We start from the raw sequence: 20,174 nt of genomic DNA, 5'->3' as shown, positions 1-20,174 counted from the left end.
CCAGGTCTCAGGGAGAAGCTGAGGAAAGGCCAACTGCAGTTGTCAGGGAGGCAGGAAAGCAGCTGGGAAAGACCGATAGATTGGATATTGAGAGGGAGAAAAATCCCTCTCCTTCCCCCAGGAAATGCAACAAAAGGACAGTGTGGATGGAGAGTGAAACAAGGGAGATTTTATTACAGCAGCAAATAGACATTGCACAACTTTGTGAGAGTTATTACTGAACAATGTCAACCTTAGCAAATTGGTCTAAAACATTTCATAACATTTGTGTTTCTGAGCTATTTTTCTACTTTGTAAACTGTCATCATCTTAAAATGGTTCATGTGCATAAAATGATTTGATTTAATTCGAATGACTCTGAGTTCAAACAGAAATAAACTCAAACAGAACACAAACAGTTTCTAATTTAGAAACAGAATTCTTATTAAATAAGAAATCACAAACAATTTCTCCAAATGAAACATCAAAAATCCCCCCTCTCTGTGCCTGAGGGTCTCTGTCACAAAGAGTTATGGAGGGGGGGGTTGAGGGGAGATAAAAAAAATTCACTCTGCAACAGCTACCACTCTGCACCTTCCCTGCACCCGTGTTCTGCCCCCTCCAATGCCAGAGACATGCCCAGCAGCTGGTAACCGGTCACTGGTCAGCGTGCTGGGAGATGTCAATGGAAGCCTGTAGGGGGACTCGAAACTGGCGTCCAGCCGATGAGGAGTCTCCCAGAATCCTGGTTCTGTTAACCAGAAGCTGCATCCATTCGGGATCCAGCTGCTGTCGTGTGGATCTGCACTGTTTCTGTACTTGGAACTGGCAGGAGTGTTTCTAATGGGGTTATTTGTGTTGCTGCCATCCCAGCTCAATATAACTCATGTCTTTGTATTGCTTATGGAACTTTGCAGCATCCTCCATGTGGTTATGAGGATTGAGATGGGTCTGCTTTGTACCAGTCAATGTACAAGTAATGGTTTTTATACAAAGGGACAGCTGCTGAGAAACACTTGTCTTCAACTCCCTCCCCTCCTGTCTGCTCCACTCCAGAGAGACAAGGGCCAGGATTCTCCCAGCCCACTGTGCTGCTGGAATAGTGCAGCAGTCCAAGAGGCATCAGCAGGGGGCCTGTAGGGGGGAATCGAGACTGGCATCCCAGGCTCCTGGGTCCGTGTGATCAGCCCTGCATGATTACAATGTGGAAATACACATTTCAGTTTGATTAGCGGTCCTGGGACGGCTGTCTCCAGACTCGCTAGATTTTCCCCCTGCCGGGAAAGGTTCCCACCAGCAGTGTTTACAACTGCTCCCCACCTCACCAGAAGATCCTGCCGGCGAGAATGGCCAAAATACCAGCCTAAGGATTTGTTTCAGACAGAAGATTGTGAGCTGAAGTAACTCTACTGAAGAATAGCAGAGATCAAAGCTGTGTTAGTCTGCAATGAGAATAGAGACACGGGCGGAAAATACGGCGAGATTCCCACCGGCAAGATCATGTTTCCTGATCTTTAATGCCCCGGCTGGTGACATCCACAAGGTTCAGCCCACAAAGGGCAAGAAGCTGGTTTTAATGTTTTTACATACATTTCAATGTCATTACCGATTGGCCGTCCCAACCCTCGCTTACCACATGATCCCGCTGACTGAACATTCAATCCTCAGCAATGCTCAGACACTGTTACACAGCCAGCCTGATATTTGACACCATTGAAGACAGCACAGTGTGGAAGACTCTGATGGGATTGGTGTTCAGCTCTCCTGACAGCAGGATGTACATCCCGAAGGACATCTGTTTAATTTCCACCAATTCCATTCAACGTTGCATGTCTCTTTAGGTGATTTCTGAAATACTTCCAAAATTTACATCCTGAAAAAATGCAGAAAATTATAAGTTTGTTGATTCACCTGCATTCTTTTGAATGTGTGGCCAGCAGAGTGAAACATAAAAAAAACAAGCTTATTTTTCTTATCGTGATTGGGAATTAAACAGTCTGAGGAGGAAAATAATCCTCTTTATACATTGGGGGAAAAAACAAATAACAAATCAATGGAGATTCCATTTTCCTGATTAACTTGATCATTTCCTAAACTGGGCTGAGGATAAATCATTGGTTTGCTTCAGAAAAGCATCCAATTAAAGGGCTGGGCTACATTTTGTCACCAGTTATCAGGAAGATCAAGCTCAGACAAGTGAAATTCAAGAAATAGATGAAGGGCCTCGTCCAGCTGCTCCGGTGTAAGGAGAGGAGACACTGGGATCCTGGACCCGCTCCTCACAGTGAACACACTGACACTGACCCATTCCCCCCGAGAACTGTTAAACTGGCTCCGCACAGACTAGAGCTATACCACACCAAGTTACAGTGAGACACTCCCTTTAATATACAGACCATCACGCAGAGATCACAGAGAAACCACTGAGCAGGTGGTGAGTGAGTGACCCTGACAGGAGGAGTGTGAGGGGAGGGAGTGACCCTGACAGGAGGAGAGTGAGGGGAGGGAGTGACCCTGACAGGAGGAGAGTGAGGGGAGGGAGTGACCCTGACAGGAGGAGAGTGAAGGGAGGGAGTGACACTGACAGGAGGAGAGTGAGGGGAGGGAGTGACACTGACTGGAGAGTGAGGGGAGGGAGTGACACTGACAGGAGGAGAGTGAGGGGAGGGAGTGAGACTGACAGGAGGAGAGTGAGGGGAGGGAGTGAGACTGACAGGAGAGTGAGGGGAGGGAGTGACGCTAACAGGAAGAGAGTGAGGGAGTGACCCTGACAGGAGGAGAGTGAGGGGAGGGAGTGGCCCTGACAGGAGGAGAGTGAGGGGAGGGAGTGACCCTGACAGGAGGAGAGTGAGGGGAGGGAGTGACCCTGACAGGAGGAGAGTGAGGGGAGGGAGTGATCCTGACTGGAGGAGAGTGAGGGGAGGGAGTGACACTAACAGGAGGAGAGTGAGGGGAGGGAGTGGCACTGACAGGGGATATGATGGTGTTAGCTCCATTGGGTGTAATGGGAAGATGTGTTTCACACCAGTGTTCCTTGTGTAAAGAAGGTGCAATGAATTGAATGAAGTCGCACACTGGGATCTCCGTAACGTCCCATTCCTGTGCCCACTGAACTTACATTTCCCAGTCAAACAACACCTCAATTTTAAAAATGAAAGTTTGAGGCAGTTTTTGTGCATTGAGCTGTGTGTGTCTCTGGGTCAATCTTTGTTTTATAAAGCTGTCCTTGGGGAGGTTTCACTTTGTGAAAGGCGCTGGGTAAAGATTCGGAGGGTGGGGGGGGGGGGGGTGTGCGGTGGGGGCGGGCGATTCTACCAAAAAAACTTTAACTGCTGAATTGGCGGGAAAATTGTGTAATTCAGAATTGTTTTTTCAGTGGGTGTTCAAATCCGAATCTCCCCACGATGTGTAATGCAGGGGTCACAATCAGGAATATCATTAAAAGCTCGGCGGGAATGAGGGTGCGGCCTATTCACGCCAAAGAGATTGGAATCGGCGGGATGACTGGGAATCCGCACATGCGCACATATCTGGGAGATTGTTGAAAAAACCTCCCTTCACTCTCCTCCTGTCAGGGTCACTCCCTCCCCTCACTCTCCTCCAGTCAGTGTCACTCCCTCCCTTCACTCTCCCCCTGTCAGTGTCACTCCCTCCCCTCACTCTCCCCCAGTCAGTGTCACTCCCTCCCCTCACTCTCCTCCAGTCAGGGTCACTCCCTCCCTTCACTCTCCTCCTGTCAGGGTCACTCCCTCCCCTCACTCTCCCCCTGTCAGTGTCACTCCCTCCCCTCACTCTCCTCCAGTCAGTGTCACTCCCTCCCCTCACTCTCCTCCAGTCAGTGTCACTCCCTCCCCTCACTCTCCTCCAGTCAGTGTCACTCCCTCCCCTCACTCTCCTCCTGTCAGTGTCACTCCCTCCCCTCACTCTCCTCCTGTCAGTGTCACTCCCTCCCCTCACTCTCCTCCTGTCAGTGTCACTCCCTCCCCTCACTCTCCTCCAGTCAGTGTCACTCCCTCCCCTCACTCTCCTCCAGTCAGTGTCACTCCCTCCCCTCACTCTCCTCCTGTCAGTGTCACTCGCTCCCCTCACTCTCCTCCTGTCAGTGTCACTCCCTCCCCTCACTCCCCTCCTGTCAGGGTCACTCTCTCCCTTCACTCTCCTCCTGTCAGTGTCACTCCCTCCCCTCACTCTCCTCCTGTCAGTGTCACTCCCTCCCCTCACTCTCCTCCTGTCAGTGTCACTCCCTCTCCTCATTCTCCTCCTGTCAGTGTCACTCCCTCCCCTCACACTCCTCCTGTCAGTGTCACTCCCTCCCCTCACACTCCGCCTGTCAGGGTCACTCACTCCCTCACTCTCCTCCTGTCAGTGTCACTCCCTCCCCTCATTCTCCTCCTGTCAGTATCACTCCCTCCCCTCACTCTCCGCCTGTCAGGGTCACTCCCTCCCCTCACTCTCCGCCTGTCAGGGTCACTCCCTCGGCTCACTCTCGTCCTGTCAGTGTCACTGCACTCCAACCCCCAAACATATCACTGGCCTCATCATTGCACCTCCCACCCCCCCATACGGACATCACTGGCCTCATGATAGCACCCCCGCCCCCACCACCCATGAAAACATCACTGGCCTCATCACTGCCCAACGTCACCCCCCCCCCCCACCGCCCCCCCCCGCTCCACGCACCCCCCCTCCCCCCCCCCCAACCCCCTGCCCCCCCCCACACCCTTCCCCATACAGTTATGGCTACCTGCTCATGCTATTTCACTCACCTCCTATGGACACGGCTGCCCCCACTGATCTGGTTAACACAGGTACCCCATCCCTTGAGCGTACTGGCCTTACTGCTGCCCTGTAGAGAACTTGCACTGTGCTAACATGCACACCCCCAGCTTCCGAGCACTCCCTCTCTGGAATGGGAGTCTCCAGACAGTACAGTGAGTGAGGTTTTACAAACCCAGGCAAGTCACGGGGGTTACAGATAGTGCGACATGAACCCAAGATCCCTGTTGAGACCGTCCTCATGTGTGCAGAACTTGGCTATCAGTTTCTGCTCAGCGACTCTGCGCTGTCGTGTGTCGTGAAGGCTGCCACGGAGAACCTTGGTAGCCAATACCTTGGAACGTTCTCCAAGGCGGCCTTCACGACACACGACAGCGCAGAGTTGCTGAGCAGAGACTGATAGCCAAGTTCCGCACACATGAGGACGGTCTCAACAGGGATCTTGGGTTCATGTCACACTATCTGTAACCCCTGTGACTTGCCTGGGTTTGTAAAACCTCACTCACTGTACTGTCTGGAGACAATACACATCTCTTTAACCTAATGTTCTCTCCACTCACATTGTCTGCACCTTTAAGACTTGAATAGCAGGTTAGTTGTAAAGACTCACACTCTAATCAGTAATCTGTGAACTGTCTGTGCTGTTATACACTCTGTCTGAGGCCAGAACTCTCCATTCACCTGACGAAGGGACAAACCCCAAAAGCTTGTGGGTTTACTATCAGATAAATTAGTTGGACTTTGAGCTGGTGTTGTGAGGTTTCTTACTATGCTAAAGTATGGTCAGTGATGCAAATTAGTGGTAAGCCGGTTTTCAGCACGGTCTCAATGGTGCCATTTTTTTCTGGTTGGGAGATGTGCACGGATCGTAAACGTTCGCCGGGATCCCGGAAAATGACCAACACATGCATCTCCCAACTCCATCCTCCATAACATTAGCGGGTCGGAATGGGAAAAGCACCCCAGAGACTTTTTCCAGCCTGAATCTGAACCTGTCTGAGTTTGATCTTCCTGGTAACTAGTGACAGGCTGGCTGTTTATCTCTTTCATTGGTTAATTTTCTGAGACAAACCAATCAGACATCCTCTGGTTCTGCAAGAAGGAAATGCTCGATACAGACGGGAAAATGGAGTTTGGATAAGGTTTTGGGTTTTTATTTCATGTTTTCCCCCAGTTTATAAAGTTGTTTCATCCTCAGAGTGTTTAATTCCCAGTCACTGATTGGAATTGGGACAGTGGATTCCCAGAATGTTGCTGATCCTTTTCTCCATCTCCCTGTGTTTTTCCTGGGTCTCTCCCGGTAAGTACAGAATTCCCTCCTCCATTCTCACTCTCTCTCTCTCTGGGGTGAATTTGAATCTTTTGGTGAGAGTTTGAAATGGGTGATGTTTGCTCAGACACTGTTATACAGCCAGCCTGATATTTGACACCATTGAAGACAGCACAGTGTGGAAGACTCTGATAGGATTGGTGTTCAGCTCTCCTGACAGCAGGATGTACAAACACCCAGAGCAGAGAAGCTTGGAACAAATGGAAAATGCTCCAAATGGACAATTTTAACTTTCACATCGATTGGGAGAAGCAAAACAGCTTCATCACTTCAATACTCACAACTCAGCTATTTACTATCTACATTAGTAACTTTGTTAACGAGACAGGGCCAAAATCTTGCTGCTGTTTATACTGACGGTAACTGTCCATCCTGCCAATGACGCTCCCCTGCTGCGGGTTCCCAGGCACAAGAAACGCCTTCAATAAAAACCCCACTGATTACAGCGGGACCATAAGATCCTGCTGCCAGTAAATGGCACACTGCTTCCTGAAGACACCACACAGTGGGATAAAATTCTCTCTCGAGTCCGCATTTACTGCTGATAGAGAGGTTGGTGATAAGATAAGCTGTTAGGAAGGCACCAAGAGCCTGCAAACAGATGTAGGTAAGTGAGGCGGCCCCAAGATGGCAGATACAGTATAATCGTGGCAAGTGTGAAGTTATTCATTTTTGCTATAAGAATAGAAATGCAGAATATTTTTTCAAAGTTGTGAAGTATGTGAGTATTGATGCTCAAAGAGATTGAGGTGTGTTTGTACAAGGAATGCAGAAAGTTAGCATGGAGCTACAGCAAGCAGGAAGACCATTGGTATAACAGTCTTTATTGCAAGGAGATTGGAGTACAAGAATAAAAAATCTTGCAGTGGTTGTGAGATGATGGATGGAATTTTATAAGAATGATTCTAAATATCTAGCTAGCATGGAAATGGCAGAATTGCAGATCCATTTTTTGGGTGAGTTTTCACTCCCAATCTTATGGCCTTAGACGTTTACAAATATCAGCTAGACCATATATAGCTGCTTCAGACAGTGGGAAAGGTTGAATTCACCAGCCAGCCTGCAGAGTGGCAATAGCCGAGAGGGCTATTGCGCGACAGCAGAGAGAGCTACTACGCATGTGCAGACCTGTGATTCTGCACATGCACCATAGGAATGACAGTCAGTCCTCTGCTGTTATACATAGCCTCAACAAACTCTCTCCTCCCCACCGCAATCACAGGGTCTGTGGCCGTAATGAGCCCCACATCACCCAGAAAATCAGCCCTTGTCGTCCCCACCCCCGCCAACCACATTGAACGTGTCCCCAACCAATCAGAGCTGCAGAGTGGCAGTTGGCCCATTTCCCCCCCATACAGATTACCTGCAGAGTGGCAGCGGGACCCCCTCACCTCCCTGTTTATATTGTAGCTGCAGAGTGGCAATGGGACCCTCTCCCCTGATGCTGTGAAACACATTATAGGGCCTCTTCAGGCCCTGCTCTCATAGGCCCCCATCCCCATAGGCCCCCTCCCACATAGGGTCTATCTCAGTGTGGGGAATCTAAAACACAGAGGTACAGTCTCAGGGTAAGGGATCGATCATTTATGACTGAGATGTGGAGAAATTTCTTCACTCAAAGTGTTGTGAATCTTTGGAATTCTCTACCCATGGAGTTGTGGATCCTCCATTGTTGCATGCATTTAAGACTCGGATAGACAGATCTTTGGACTCTTAGGAATTGAGAGATTCGGGGAGCAGTTGTGAAACTTGTGTTAAAGCCCTAGATCACCCATGATTGTATTGAATGGTGGAGAGGCTCAATCAGCTATTTGGTTTAATCCTGCTTTTATATTTTATGTTCCTGTAAGAAGGATAATCCATCTTTAACCCACCTCAGGATCAGTGTGATGCCCTCATGGTTGAATAGGTCAGGTTATCTCAGAGCACCACATCCTAGTCAGTATGTATAAAGGGGGATTATAAAGCTGTGTGAAGGATAGTGGAGATCCTGCTCTGGATTGCCCAACACCCCATTGCTAGTATCAGACAGGATTCTAAGATTGGAATTAAATGTGGATTATTGGAGTTTGTCATTGTGTGGATGGCTCTCACTGTGATCAGCTGGTAGTGTGTGGAAATGTTTATTAACCTATTACTATTTTACAGACACTGACTCACTGACTGTGATATACACAGCAATCTCCGGAATTGGGGATCTTCCTGAGGTTACTAATGTTGCAATAGTGAAAGGAGTTCAAGTTAATTATCATGACACTCACATTCGTCGGATGATTCCCAGACAGCAATTCATGGTGGAATATTTTGATGAGGAATATTGGGAACAGCTTACATTTGTCGGAAATGCACGATCAGACTTGGCAAAGGAGAGTCTGAATTCAATAATGAAGAACACAAACCAGACATCTGGTAAGATCAGTGATGTCCAATCTCCCACTGACTATTTAATGTGTGTCAGTCAGGTACCCAGCCACCGTTACACTGCAGACTGTGACCCTGGGGTATACAGTGTGTGGGACCATGAATCAGGGAGACATGGAGGGTGATTCTGTTCCTTCTCCCTGTTCTGATTGAGATCGTTACATTGACACTTCTGTGATTAACCTAATACTGCATAAGGGAACAGTTTTGAATCTCTATTTTGTATGGCAGAGTTGCGTATTGTGGAGGGCAGAGGTTAATAATCCACAAGTTCTGTGATGAGAATAATTGATCCCTGCTGTTATAGTCCAGAAAGTCAGTTGTTGAAAAATGGAACTGTAGGCTGTCTTTTCTCTGTTCAACATTTCATTAGAGATTGAATCCTTTCAAACACACTCTGCCAAACCTCATTTAACCTCTTCCATTATTCAAGCACGTCTTTTTCAATTTGCCCAGATGAAACCCGAAGGTAATGCCCTCCACCTTCATTAATATAAAATTCGATATAAAATTAAGGGTGGCTTGGTGGTTAGCACTGCTGCCTGACAGCACCAGGGACCTGGGTTCATTTCCAGCCGCAGGTCACTGTCTGTGCTGAGTCTGCGCGTTCTCCCTGTGTCTGCATGGGTTTCTCTGGGTGCTCTGGTTTCCTCCCACAGTCCAAGAGGTGTTCTGGTTAGGTGCACTGGCCATGCTAAATTGACCTTTGTGTCAGAGGACTAGCAAAGTAAATATGTGGCATGACGAGGATAGGGCCTGGGTGAGATTGTTGCCAGTGCAGGCTCAATGGGCCGAATGGCTTCCTTCTGCACTGTAGGTATTCTATGATTAACAGATTATGTCTCGTCATGAACTATTCTCCAACAGAGAACAAGTCCTGGAGATCCCAGAGCTCCTGACTCGGAGGCAGAATTCTTCTTGATCAACCACAAGACTTCCAAGCAGTACGTGGAGTTAGTTGTATCCTTCTGTTGCATAATGATCTGAGGCCTCTGTCTCATGTACCCTGTACCCGTGTTATGGAGGAAGGATAGTGTGTATCCTGAACCCATACCTCTATCTGGAGACCATTGCAGTCACTGATCCCTCTTTAGGTGAAGAATTGCTTCTTGTCAGTAATACTGCAATGAAGCTGTTAGCTTTCATCACAACATTGGCCACTTCTCAAAACAATTCAACAGGAACATTGTCAACTTGTAGAGGGCCTTCATTGTAAATAAAATTTTCCAAAGTGCTTGTATAACTCCACGGAGGCAAAAGTCCCATCACAAATCACTTTATTTACAACATACATCTGCACACAGCCAGCTGTCCAGTTGCTCCCTGCTGAATGCAGGCTGGAATACTGACAGACCTGCTTTAAATAAGGAGCATGAGGTTCCCTGATTTAACCATCAATTAGAACTCATCAGGTAGTTCTTTTAAGGCACCAATCAAGTAAATTAACTCAAATTAAGTTAGGGACAAATTAAAAGGGGCAGCCCCCCCAAAAAGGAAGGGGGGACGGCCCGAACAAAAACAAAGTACAAAGGAAACTTAAAACATCATATAATATGATTTTCGGGGTTTATAATACACCCCAGCCCCTGTGGTGCCCAATGGGCGCAGAAGGATGACTCATGTCTTTTGACAGCCCAATGAGTAAAAAGACTCAAATTAACTTAGCGACAAATTAAGAGGGGCAGCCCCCCAAAAGGAAGGGGGGATGGACCTAACAGAAAGCAAAGTCCAAAGGAAACTTACAATCACATTTTGATTTAATGTTTTAAGGGTCTGTAACACACCCCAGCCCCTGCGGTGCCCAGCAGGCGCAGAAGGTGTCAACTATGCCCGTGGACACCGCATGCTCCGTCTCCAGGGACACCTGGCCACGAACGTAGCCGCGGTAGAGGGGCAGGCAGTCAGGATGGACGGCCCTGTCGATCACCCGCTGCCTGGACCTGTTGCTGGCTCGTCTCGCCAGGCCCAGGAGCAGGTTCACGAGGAGGTCGGCATCCCAATATGCCCCTCTCCGCACAAGGTGCCCGTAGATTAGGAGCGTGGGACTACCGTGCAAACAAAACATCAGTAAAAGGTGTTTGAGAAAACCAAAAAGGGCGTGCAATCTATAACACAGAACGTAGACATGGTCCACGGACTCCACAAGGCCACAGAAAGGGCAGTCTCGGGAGCCCGTGTACCGGAAAAACCTCCGGTTGTACAGCACCGCTGCGTGCAGCACCCTCCACCCCAGGTCCCCAAGGTAATTGGGGGAGATCCCTCCGTAGGGAGACCTCCACTGGGGATCTCTGCTGCCCGGTGGCAACAAGGCCCGCCAAGGTGTATCCAGGCAACAGGCGAGGACGCGGTAGTGGAAGGTGTGCAGCAGCAGCCTGTACAGGAAACGCCTCCGCGCGGTGGAAAAGGGCACAGAGGACATTTCTGTGAGACGACTCACGCAGAGGGGCGCCTGACCCGGGGGCGGGGGAGCGGCGGGGAGCCGGGGGGCGGGGGGTGGTCTAGGCTTTGGGCCAATGTGGAATTCCGTCCGAACAGGGGAACACTCGGACGGGATCCCACCGCATGCCTGTGTCACCTTGAGCCCATGTATGCACTCAGCGCCGAGCACGACCATCATAAGGTCTTGGATGGCTTTGGCCGCGCGCCAGACGGCCGCCTCCGCGCGCTCAGCCAGCACGTGGGGGCTCATCCAGCCCGCTCCTCCGCCATCCAGTCCCCCATCCTGGTCACCCCGGCGCCCACGGCCCTCCATTCTGCCAGCCACCTGAAGTTGTAAGGCTGGAGGTGTGGATTCCTGAGCAGCGGCTCTCACACGGTAGCCGTTACTCCTGACAGGGGAGAGCTGCGTCACGAGGCGACCGCGTTCCAAACGCGAGGTCCTGGTACAAGGTGGGCAACTCTCGCAATGAGGACAGAATACACCCCAGATTGATATGCAGGAGCTGCACATCATAGTTGAGGCCGTGCAACTGGCAGACGAAAAATGTCACCAGGGCACACCATCACGGAGGAGGCACGACGTGTAGGTATCTCTGCAGGGTCTGGAGGTGGAAGGTCGCTATCTGTGTGTGGAGGCACACCAGACCTTGGCCGCCCTCCTCAAGCGGGAGATGCAGAACCTCCGCAGAGACCCAGTGCAGTCGATTGTCCCAGAAGAACCGCACGAGCGTCTTCTGCATGTTTGTGACAAATCCAGGGGGAGGGGTCAAAGTGACCAGCCGGTGCCACAGCATGGAGGTGACCAGCTGTTTTTCACCATCCTGCTAACATGTCTTTCCGCCTTTAGAGATCTGTGGACAAACACGCCAAGGCCACTTTGTTGCACAGAGCTTCCTAGTGTCATGACATTCATGTAAATACATCCTTCCAAAATGTATCACCTCTCACTTTTCAGGGTTAAACTCCATCTGCTGCTTATCTGCCCAATTGCCGTACCTATCTATATCTTCTTGTAGCCCAAGGCACTCTGGCTCACTGTTAACCATCCGTCCAATCTTTGTGTCATCCCCAAACTTACTAATCTTACCCCCCCAACACAGTTATCGATGTCATTTACGTAAATGACAAATAATATATGATGCAGCACAGATCCTTATGGTACCACACTGGACACTAGCTTCAGGTCACGAAAGCAGCCTTCTGTCATCACCTCTGTCTCCAATAACTAAGCCAATTTTAAATTCAGTTTATGAAATTACCCTGTATCCCATGAGGATTTGCCTCCTTTATAGGCTTCCCATCTGGGACCTTGTCAAAGGCTTTGCTGAAATCCATATAAGCTACATTGACTGCACCACCCTCCTCAAAAAATTCAATCAAATTTATTAGGCATGACCTCCCTCTGACAAAACCATGGTGACTATCCCTGATCAAACCTTGCCTCTTCATCTGGAGACAGACTCTTTCATTCAGAAGTTTCTCGAATAGCCTTCCTTCCACTGGCATGAGACTCACTGGTCTGTAGTTCTCTGATTTATCACTACAAGCCTTCTTACTCAGCGGAACCACATTAGATATTCTCCAGTCCTCTGGCACTTTCCCCGTGGCCAGGGAGGAATTAACAATTTGAGTCAGGGCCCCTTCCTTGTCTATTTGCTGCTGGAATAAAATCTCCCTTGTTTCACTTTCCATCCACACTGTTCTTTTGTTGCATTTCCTGGGGAGCAGAGAGGGATTTTTCCCCCTCTCAATATCCAATCTATCGGTCCCCCAGCTGCTCTCCAGCCCCCCTGACAACTGCAGTCGGCCTTTCCTCAGCTTCTCCCTGAGACCTGGCTCCAGGGACATCCATGTTGGGATCCTCCATTTCATCCATTTCCGGAACAATCTGCAACCTGATTGTTCTTCCACCAACTGATATGTTAAAGTATAGTTAATGTTCAGACAGGTAACTTTTTGATGAACAGCTATTCATAATTAGTGTTATTGAAAAGTCAGATCAATCTTGTTCGAATCTTTCAAACTACACTTTTGATCAAAATGAAACAGATTTAAAAATGTTTTTAAAAACTGATTATTCGGAAGATGTGTAAAGTGCACAAAATGTGAGTATTTCATTCCCAACAATCTGTCCCTCAGTCACTTACTGGAGCTGTTGTGTACGTCCCACTTGGTGAATCTGCAGAAGTAAAATAAATATCAGTTAGAATGGGGAATAATCCATTCTCAGAGAGTGAGAACACAACAAGTGTGAGGGAATGGAGATTGTGTGAGAAATACTCATTCTCACACTCCCCTCCATCTTTACACTTTATGGAGATCCTGTAGATCTCTTCCATTCCATCCATATTCAGTAGGTGAGGATGTGAGTGTGTGCGGTGGCTTTAATGATCAATATTACACCTGGTCTGGGCTGATCACACAAAGGAAGATCAGACAGGGAACAAGATGTGTTTATACGTGTGTACCTGTGTGTGGGAATTAAATCAGTTCATTTAACACAGTGTCCTGTACTCCCAGTACTGGAGATTCCCCACACTCACTCTGTCCCCTCAGTTCTACATTTCCCTCTCTCTGATTCTTACCTCTCTGCTGTCTTTTCCAGATGACTATTCCGAATATAACAGCCAATGCTGGGATCACTGCTCTGATTATAATTCCAAGATGGAAGCGTCCCCCACTGTTTTCCGGGATTTCTGAAACACATTTGAATAAAATGAGGATTGTCTCTCTGTTCCTGGATCCTTTCCCAGTTCTCTGTTCATTGGGAATAATTGGATCTGGAGCTGCCCATTGAGAATTGATGGGATTGGCTGAAACGCTGGTTTTACACTCGTCCCATTTCACCCTCCAGTGAACATAAGAAATAGGAGCAGGAGTAGGCCATCTAGCCCCTCGAGCCTGCCCCGCCATTCAATAAGATCATGGCTGATCTGTCGTGGCTCAGTTCCACATTCCCGCCCTCTCCCCATAACCCTTAATCCCCTCATCAAAAACCCATCAACCCGCGTCTTAAAAATATTTAGCGAGGCAGCCTCCACCACTTCAACGGGCAGAGAATTCCAGAGATTCACCACCCTTTGAGTGAAGAAGTTCCTCCTCAACTCTGTCCTAAACCGCCCCCCCCTTTATCTTGAGGCTGTGCCCCCTAGTCCTACTGTCCTTTCTGAGCGGGAGGAGTCTCTCCACCTCTATCCTATCCATCCCATTCATCAACTTATACGTCTCAATGAGATCCCCCCTCATTCTTCTAAACTCTAACGAGTACAAGCCTAGTTTATTCAGCCTCTCCTCATAGCTCAACCCCCTCAACTCCGGAATCAGCCTAGTAAACCTCCTCTGCACTCCCTCCAAGGCCAAAATATCCTTGCGTAAGTACGGCGCCCAAAACTGCACACAGTACTCCAGCTGCAGCCTCACCAGTGCCCTATACAGCCGCAGCAAGACCTCCCTACTTTTATATTCAATCCCCCTCGCTATGAAGGCCAGCATCCCATTTGCCTTCCTGGTGTCAAAGCCGTGTTATCCCAATCCCATAGGATACCTTCCCAGCCAGTTCAGTTCTCATTCTCCCCAGTGTCTGTGTGTCCTCTCCTTGTTCAATCCCCAGGGTTACATTCTACATCCCAGGAGGCAGCATCACTGATGGTTTTTACATCAAACACACACACACACACACACACACACACACACACACACAGTACAGTTTGACAGTTCCTTACCCCACTGATGGAGCTTGGGCTCTGCCAGGCTGCTGTGTTCAATTTGACAGGAGTATTGATCCTCATCCCCAGCATTTATTTCAATCTCTTTCTGGATCTGATGGCTCCCATCGTGGTTCGGTCGAATCCCCGAGGATAGTGTCTCAGACATTACCCCTCCATTCCTTAGCCAGTTCACCTCGATGTCTACAGGATAAAAGCCAGTAACCAGGCAGGAGAGAGTGAGGGGCTTGTACTGACTATTGGGCTCACTTCTGGAGATGAAGACTTCAGGCTAATTTTCTCCCTATAGGTTTCCTTGCCTTTGTTTTTGAACTGATTGGAATGTAATCAATGAGGGTGTAACATTTCTAATCCTCAAATCCGTTGACACCATCCTAGTATGATTGCTCATTTCCCCATTGATTTGATAATTGTGACTTTCTGGGAAGAAATGATGATTGATTTTTGGTTATTGACAGGAATTCACGTTTTTCAATGGATCCTAATTGTCGAGGTCACTGATGACGGCTCCATAAAGAGATCGATGAGAGTTGGATTTGATGGAAAGGACTATATTAGTCTGGAGCCCAACAGAATGAGATGGGTCGCGTCCAATCACATAGCGGTGAAGACTAAAGAGAAATGGGATTCGGATCAATCCTGGAACAAATATTGGAAAACAAGTCTAGAAGAAAAGTTTATCCAGGATTTGTTGTTATATTTACAAGCTGGAAAGGAATATTTTGGACGGAAAGGTACTGATTTCAGTTTTGAGCTCATGCTCTGATCTAACTTCACTGATCGATCAAACCGTTCTCCCATTCCATTCAGTGTGGGTTTATTGTTTGTGTTTTCACCCTTTCCCATTACAGTTCAGCCTGAAGTCTTCATCTCCAGAAGTGAACCCAATACTCAGTACAAGCCGCTCACTCTCTCCTGCCTGGTTACTGGCTTTTATCCTGTAGACATCGAGGTGAACTGGCTAAGGAATGGAGAGGTAATGTCTGAGACACTATCCTCGGGGATTCGACCGAACCACGATGGGAGCCATCAGATCCAGAAAGAGATTGAAATAAATGCTGGGGATGAGGATCAATACTCCTGTCAAATTGAACACAGCAGCCTGGCAGAGCCCAAGCTCCATCAGTGGGGTAAGGAACTGTCAAACTATACTGTGTGTGTGTGTGTGTGTGTGTGTGTGTGTGTGTGTGTGTGTGTGTGTGTGTGTGTGTGTGTGTGTGTGTGTGTGTGTGTGTGTGTACACGCAAATGTGTATTTGTCTGTGTTGTTATTAGTGTCATAGACACTCCCTTATCCACTATGTTATTGTGCTCCTCATTACATTTACTGTGATGAGTCAGACATGAGATTCCCTTCACAAATCCATCCTGTCTCTTTTTGATCAGCTGATACTTGTCTAAGTGTCTGGAACTCAATCTCTGGACATTTGTGAAATCTTTGAGTTGGATTCTTTCACTATTCCATGTGTTGATCATGGTGGGCTCAGTGCAGTGATTTAGGACTAAGTCCTGCTGCTGGATTGGACCAAGTGCTTCGTTTGAAACATTTGCTCTGTTTATCTGTGGATTTCCTCATTCTCAGCTCAGTCCAGTTTCCTGTGATCGGTTTATTCCTCATCCCTTTGAAGTTTGATGTGAAAACTATCAGTGGTGCTGCCTCCTGGGACGAACAATGTAACCCTGGGGATTGAACAAGAACAGGACACACAGACGGCGGCATGGTAGCACAGTGGTTAGCACTGCTGCTTCACAGCTCCAGGGACCTGGGTTCGATTCCTGGCTCGGGTCACTGTCTGTGTGGAGTTTGCACATTCTCCTTGTGTCTGTGTGGGTTTCCTCCGGGTGCTCCGGTTTCCTCCCACAGTCCAAAGATGTGTGGGTTAGGTTGATTGGCCATGCTAAGAAAGTGCCCCTTAATGTCCAGGGATACGTAGGTTAGAGGGATTAGTGGGTATAATATGTAGGGATATAGGGGTAGGGCCTGGGTGGGATTGTGTTCGGTGCAGACTCGATGGGCCGAAGGGCCTCTTTCTGCACTGTAGGATTCTATGATTCTATGACATTGGGGAGAATTAGAACTGAACTGGCTGGGAGGGTTTCCTATGGGATTGGGATCACACGGCTTTGACACCACCATCAGTGGGAATCGTTCGTCACTTCACTGGAGGGTGAAATGGGGCAAGTGTAAAACCAGCGTTTCAGCCAATCCCATCAATTCTCAATGGGCAGCTTCAGATCCAATTGTCCCCAGTGAACAGAGAACTGGGAATGGATCCGGGAACAGAGAGACAATCCTCATATTATTCAAATGTGTTTCAGAAATCCCAGAAAATAGTGGGAAACAATATAATCTTGGAATTATAATCGGAGCAGTAATCCCAGCACTGGCTGTTATATTTGGGATAATCGGAATAGTCATCTGGAAAAGACAACAGAGAGGTAAGAATCAGAGAGAGGAAAATGTAGAACTGAGGGGACAGAGTGAGTGTGGGGAATCTCCAGTACTGGGAGTACAGGACACTGTGTTGAATGAACTGATTTAATTCCCACTCACAGATACACACGTATAAACACATCTTGTTCCCTGTTTGATTTTCCTTTGTGTGATCAGCCCAGACCAGGTGTAATATTGATCATTAAAGCCAGCGCACACACTCACATCCTCACCTACTGAATATGGATGGAATGGAAGAGATCTACAGGATCTCCATAAAGTGTAAGGATGGAGGGGAGTGTGAGACTGAGTATTTCTCACACAATCTCCATTCCCTCACACTTGTTGTGTTCTCACTCTCTGAGAATGGATTATTCCCCATTCTAACTGATATTTATTTTACTTCTGCAGATTCACCAAGTGGGACGTACACAACAGCTCCAGTAAGTGACTGAGGGACAGATTGTTGGGAATGAAATACATTCACATTTGATGGACACTCACCACATTCTGAAAGATTTTCAATGTGACTTTTAAAATCTTAAATGTGTCTGGCATTTGTCAAGATTCCAACAAGCCTGATCTGTTTTTCAAAATCATTAAAAGTGTATAACAGAAGATACAAAACATGTTAAGTGCTGAAGAGGACAATCAGGTTGTTGAACTCCTGTTCCCAGTGTCGGCACAGGTCAGGGGTCACTTTCCCAGACTCTCCTGTCACAGTGTTGGGGATTGTGGGGCTCGGTTACACATTGCACAACTTTCCCCGCAGGAAGCACTGACCCCTCGCTCCACACAGCAGAATGTTCCCAAAATGGAGGATCCCAACATGGATGTCCCTGGAGCCAGGTCTCAGGGAGAAGCTGAGGAAAGGCTGACTGCAGATGTCAGGGAGGCTGGAGAGCAGCTGGGGAGAGGCGGCTGATAGATTTGGATATTGAGAGGGAGAAAAATCCCTCTCCCTCTCCCAGGAAATTCCAGAAAAGAACAGTGTGGATGGAGAGTGAAACAAGGGAGATTTTATTACGACGTGGAGATGTCGGCGTTGGACTGGGGTAGCACAGCAAGAAGTCTCACAACACCAGGTTAAAGTCCAACAGGTTTACTTGGCAACACTAGCTTAGGAGCTTCAACCTCCATCAAGTGAGTGGGATTTGAGTTCACAAACAGGGCATATATAGACACAAATGCAATTTACAAGATAATGGTTGGAATGCGAGTCTTTACAGGTAATCAAGTCTTAAAGGTACAGACAGTGTGAGTGGAGAGAGGGATAAGCACAGGTTAGAGATGTGTATTGTTTCCAGCCAGGATAGTTAGTGAGATTTTTCAAAGCCCAGGCAAATTGTGGGGGTTACAGATAGTGTGACATGAACCCAAGATCCCAGTTGAGGCCGTCCTCATGTGTGCGGAACTTGGCTATCAGTTTCTGCTCAGCGATTCTGTGTTATCGTGTGTCGTGAAGGCCGCCTTGGAGAATGCTTACCCAAAGATCAGAGGCTGAATGCCTGTGACTGCTGACAGGAAGGGAACACTCTTGTCTGGTGATTGTCGAGTGGTGTTCATTCATCCGTTGTCATAGCGTCTGCATGGTCTCCCCAATGTACCATGCCTCGGGTCATCCTTTCCTGCAGCGCATCAGGTGGACAATGTTGGCCAAGTTGCAAAAGTATGTACCGTGTACGTGATGGATGGTGTTCTCTCTCCGCTCACATTGTCTGTACATTTGCGACTTGATTATCTGTAAAGACTTGCATTCCAACCATTATTTTGTAAATTGAGTTTGTGTCTTTATATGCCCTGTTTGTGAACTGTAATCCCACTCACCTGATGAAGGAGCTTGAGGCTCCGAAAGCTTGTGGCTTATGCTGCCAAATAAACCTTTTATTTGGACTTTTAACCTGATGTTGTGAGACTTCTTACAGATTTTATTACAGCAGCAAGTGGACATTGCACAACTTTGTGAGAGTTATTACTGAGCAATGTCAACCTTAGCAAATTGGTCTAAAATATTTCATAACATTTGTGTTTCTGAGCTATTTTTCTACTTTGTAAACTGTCATCATCTTAAAATAGTTCATGTGAATAAAATGACTTGATTTATTCAGAATGACTCTGAGCTCAAACAGAAATACAAGAACAAACACAAACAGAACAAAACCAATTTCTAATTTAGAAACAGAATTCTCATTAAATAAGAGATCACAAACAATTCCTCCAAATGAAACATCAAAACACCGCCTTCTCCTTGCCTGAGGGGTGGAGAGGAGATAAAGACATTTACTCGGCAGGAGTATAGATAGAGTGAACAGTGGGAAGCTTTTTCCCAGGTTGGATATGAAAATTACGAGGGCCCACGGGCTTAGGGTGAGAGGGGCGAGGTATAATTCAGATGTTAGAGGGAGGTTTTTCACACAGAGGGTTGTGGGGGCCTGCCAAGTAGGGTGGTGGAGGCAGACACGCTAGAGGTGTTTAAGGCTTACTTGGATAGGCACATGAGCAGACTAGAGATGGAGGGATACAAAAGAATGTTCTAAATAAGGATCAAGAGCTCAGGACGTTACTGGGAATTAATAGATTCCTATGGACCATCCAACATAATTTATGGCTCACCTGTCTCTTACGTTGGAGCTACTGGGTATCTTCCGTGAATGTCTGTACAGGCTGTTGTATGTTTACTGATGTCTCTTTTTTCATCCACAGGTGATTCGGTCTACCTTGTTGGCCAACAAGGGACACACACATGGTGGGCCATGCGAGGGCTGCTCTTGGATGTTGCTTTGAGAGTTGCCTAGTGCTTTATGTCATTAGTGTACACTTAAACTGGACCAATTGACAGGCAACACGACAGCTCAGTGACTATCACTGTTTGCTGTGCAGATACAGGGACCCGGGTCGAATCTCCGACTTGGGTCAGTGTCTGTGGGAGTTTGCACATTCTCCCCGTGCTTGCGTGGGTTTTCCCCGGGTGCTCCAGTTTCCTCCCACACCCCAAAAACATGCTTTTAGGTTGATTAGTGTTAACAAATTGTCCCTAAATTAGACCTCCCCAAATCTGGTGTAGAGAAAAG

The 20,174-nt window shown here is 47.7% G+C and overlaps 1 protein-coding gene across 1 annotated transcript; it reads left to right on the top strand.

Annotated features, from left to right (window-relative positions):
- Positions 1–5,836: 5,836 nt before the first annotated feature.
- LOC145348105 (class I histocompatibility antigen, F10 alpha chain-like) lies at positions 5,837–18,206 on the top strand. Its single transcript, XM_080196251.1, has 6 exons — positions 5,837–6,055; positions 8,234–8,494; positions 15,129–15,404; positions 15,522–15,800; positions 16,989–17,108; positions 17,515–18,206. The coding sequence occupies exons 1-6, from the start codon at positions 6,004–6,006 to the stop codon at positions 17,556–17,558; spliced, it is 1,032 nt and encodes a 343-aa protein (XP_080052377.1). The 5' UTR covers positions 5,837–6,003; the 3' UTR covers positions 17,559–18,206.
- The last annotated feature ends 1,968 nt before the right edge of the window (positions 18,207–20,174 follow it).

The sequence above is a fragment of the Carcharhinus amblyrhynchos genome, chromosome 9, assembly GCF_965287045.1.
Source record: "Carcharhinus amblyrhynchos chromosome 9, sCarAmb.v2.hapA, whole genome shotgun sequence".
In the NCBI taxonomy this organism is placed as follows: Eukaryota; Metazoa; Chordata; class Chondrichthyes; order Carcharhiniformes; family Carcharhinidae; genus Carcharhinus; species Carcharhinus amblyrhynchos.
Note: the sequence above shows the minus strand (reverse complement) of the source record. Positions and strands in the feature narration are given on the sequence as shown.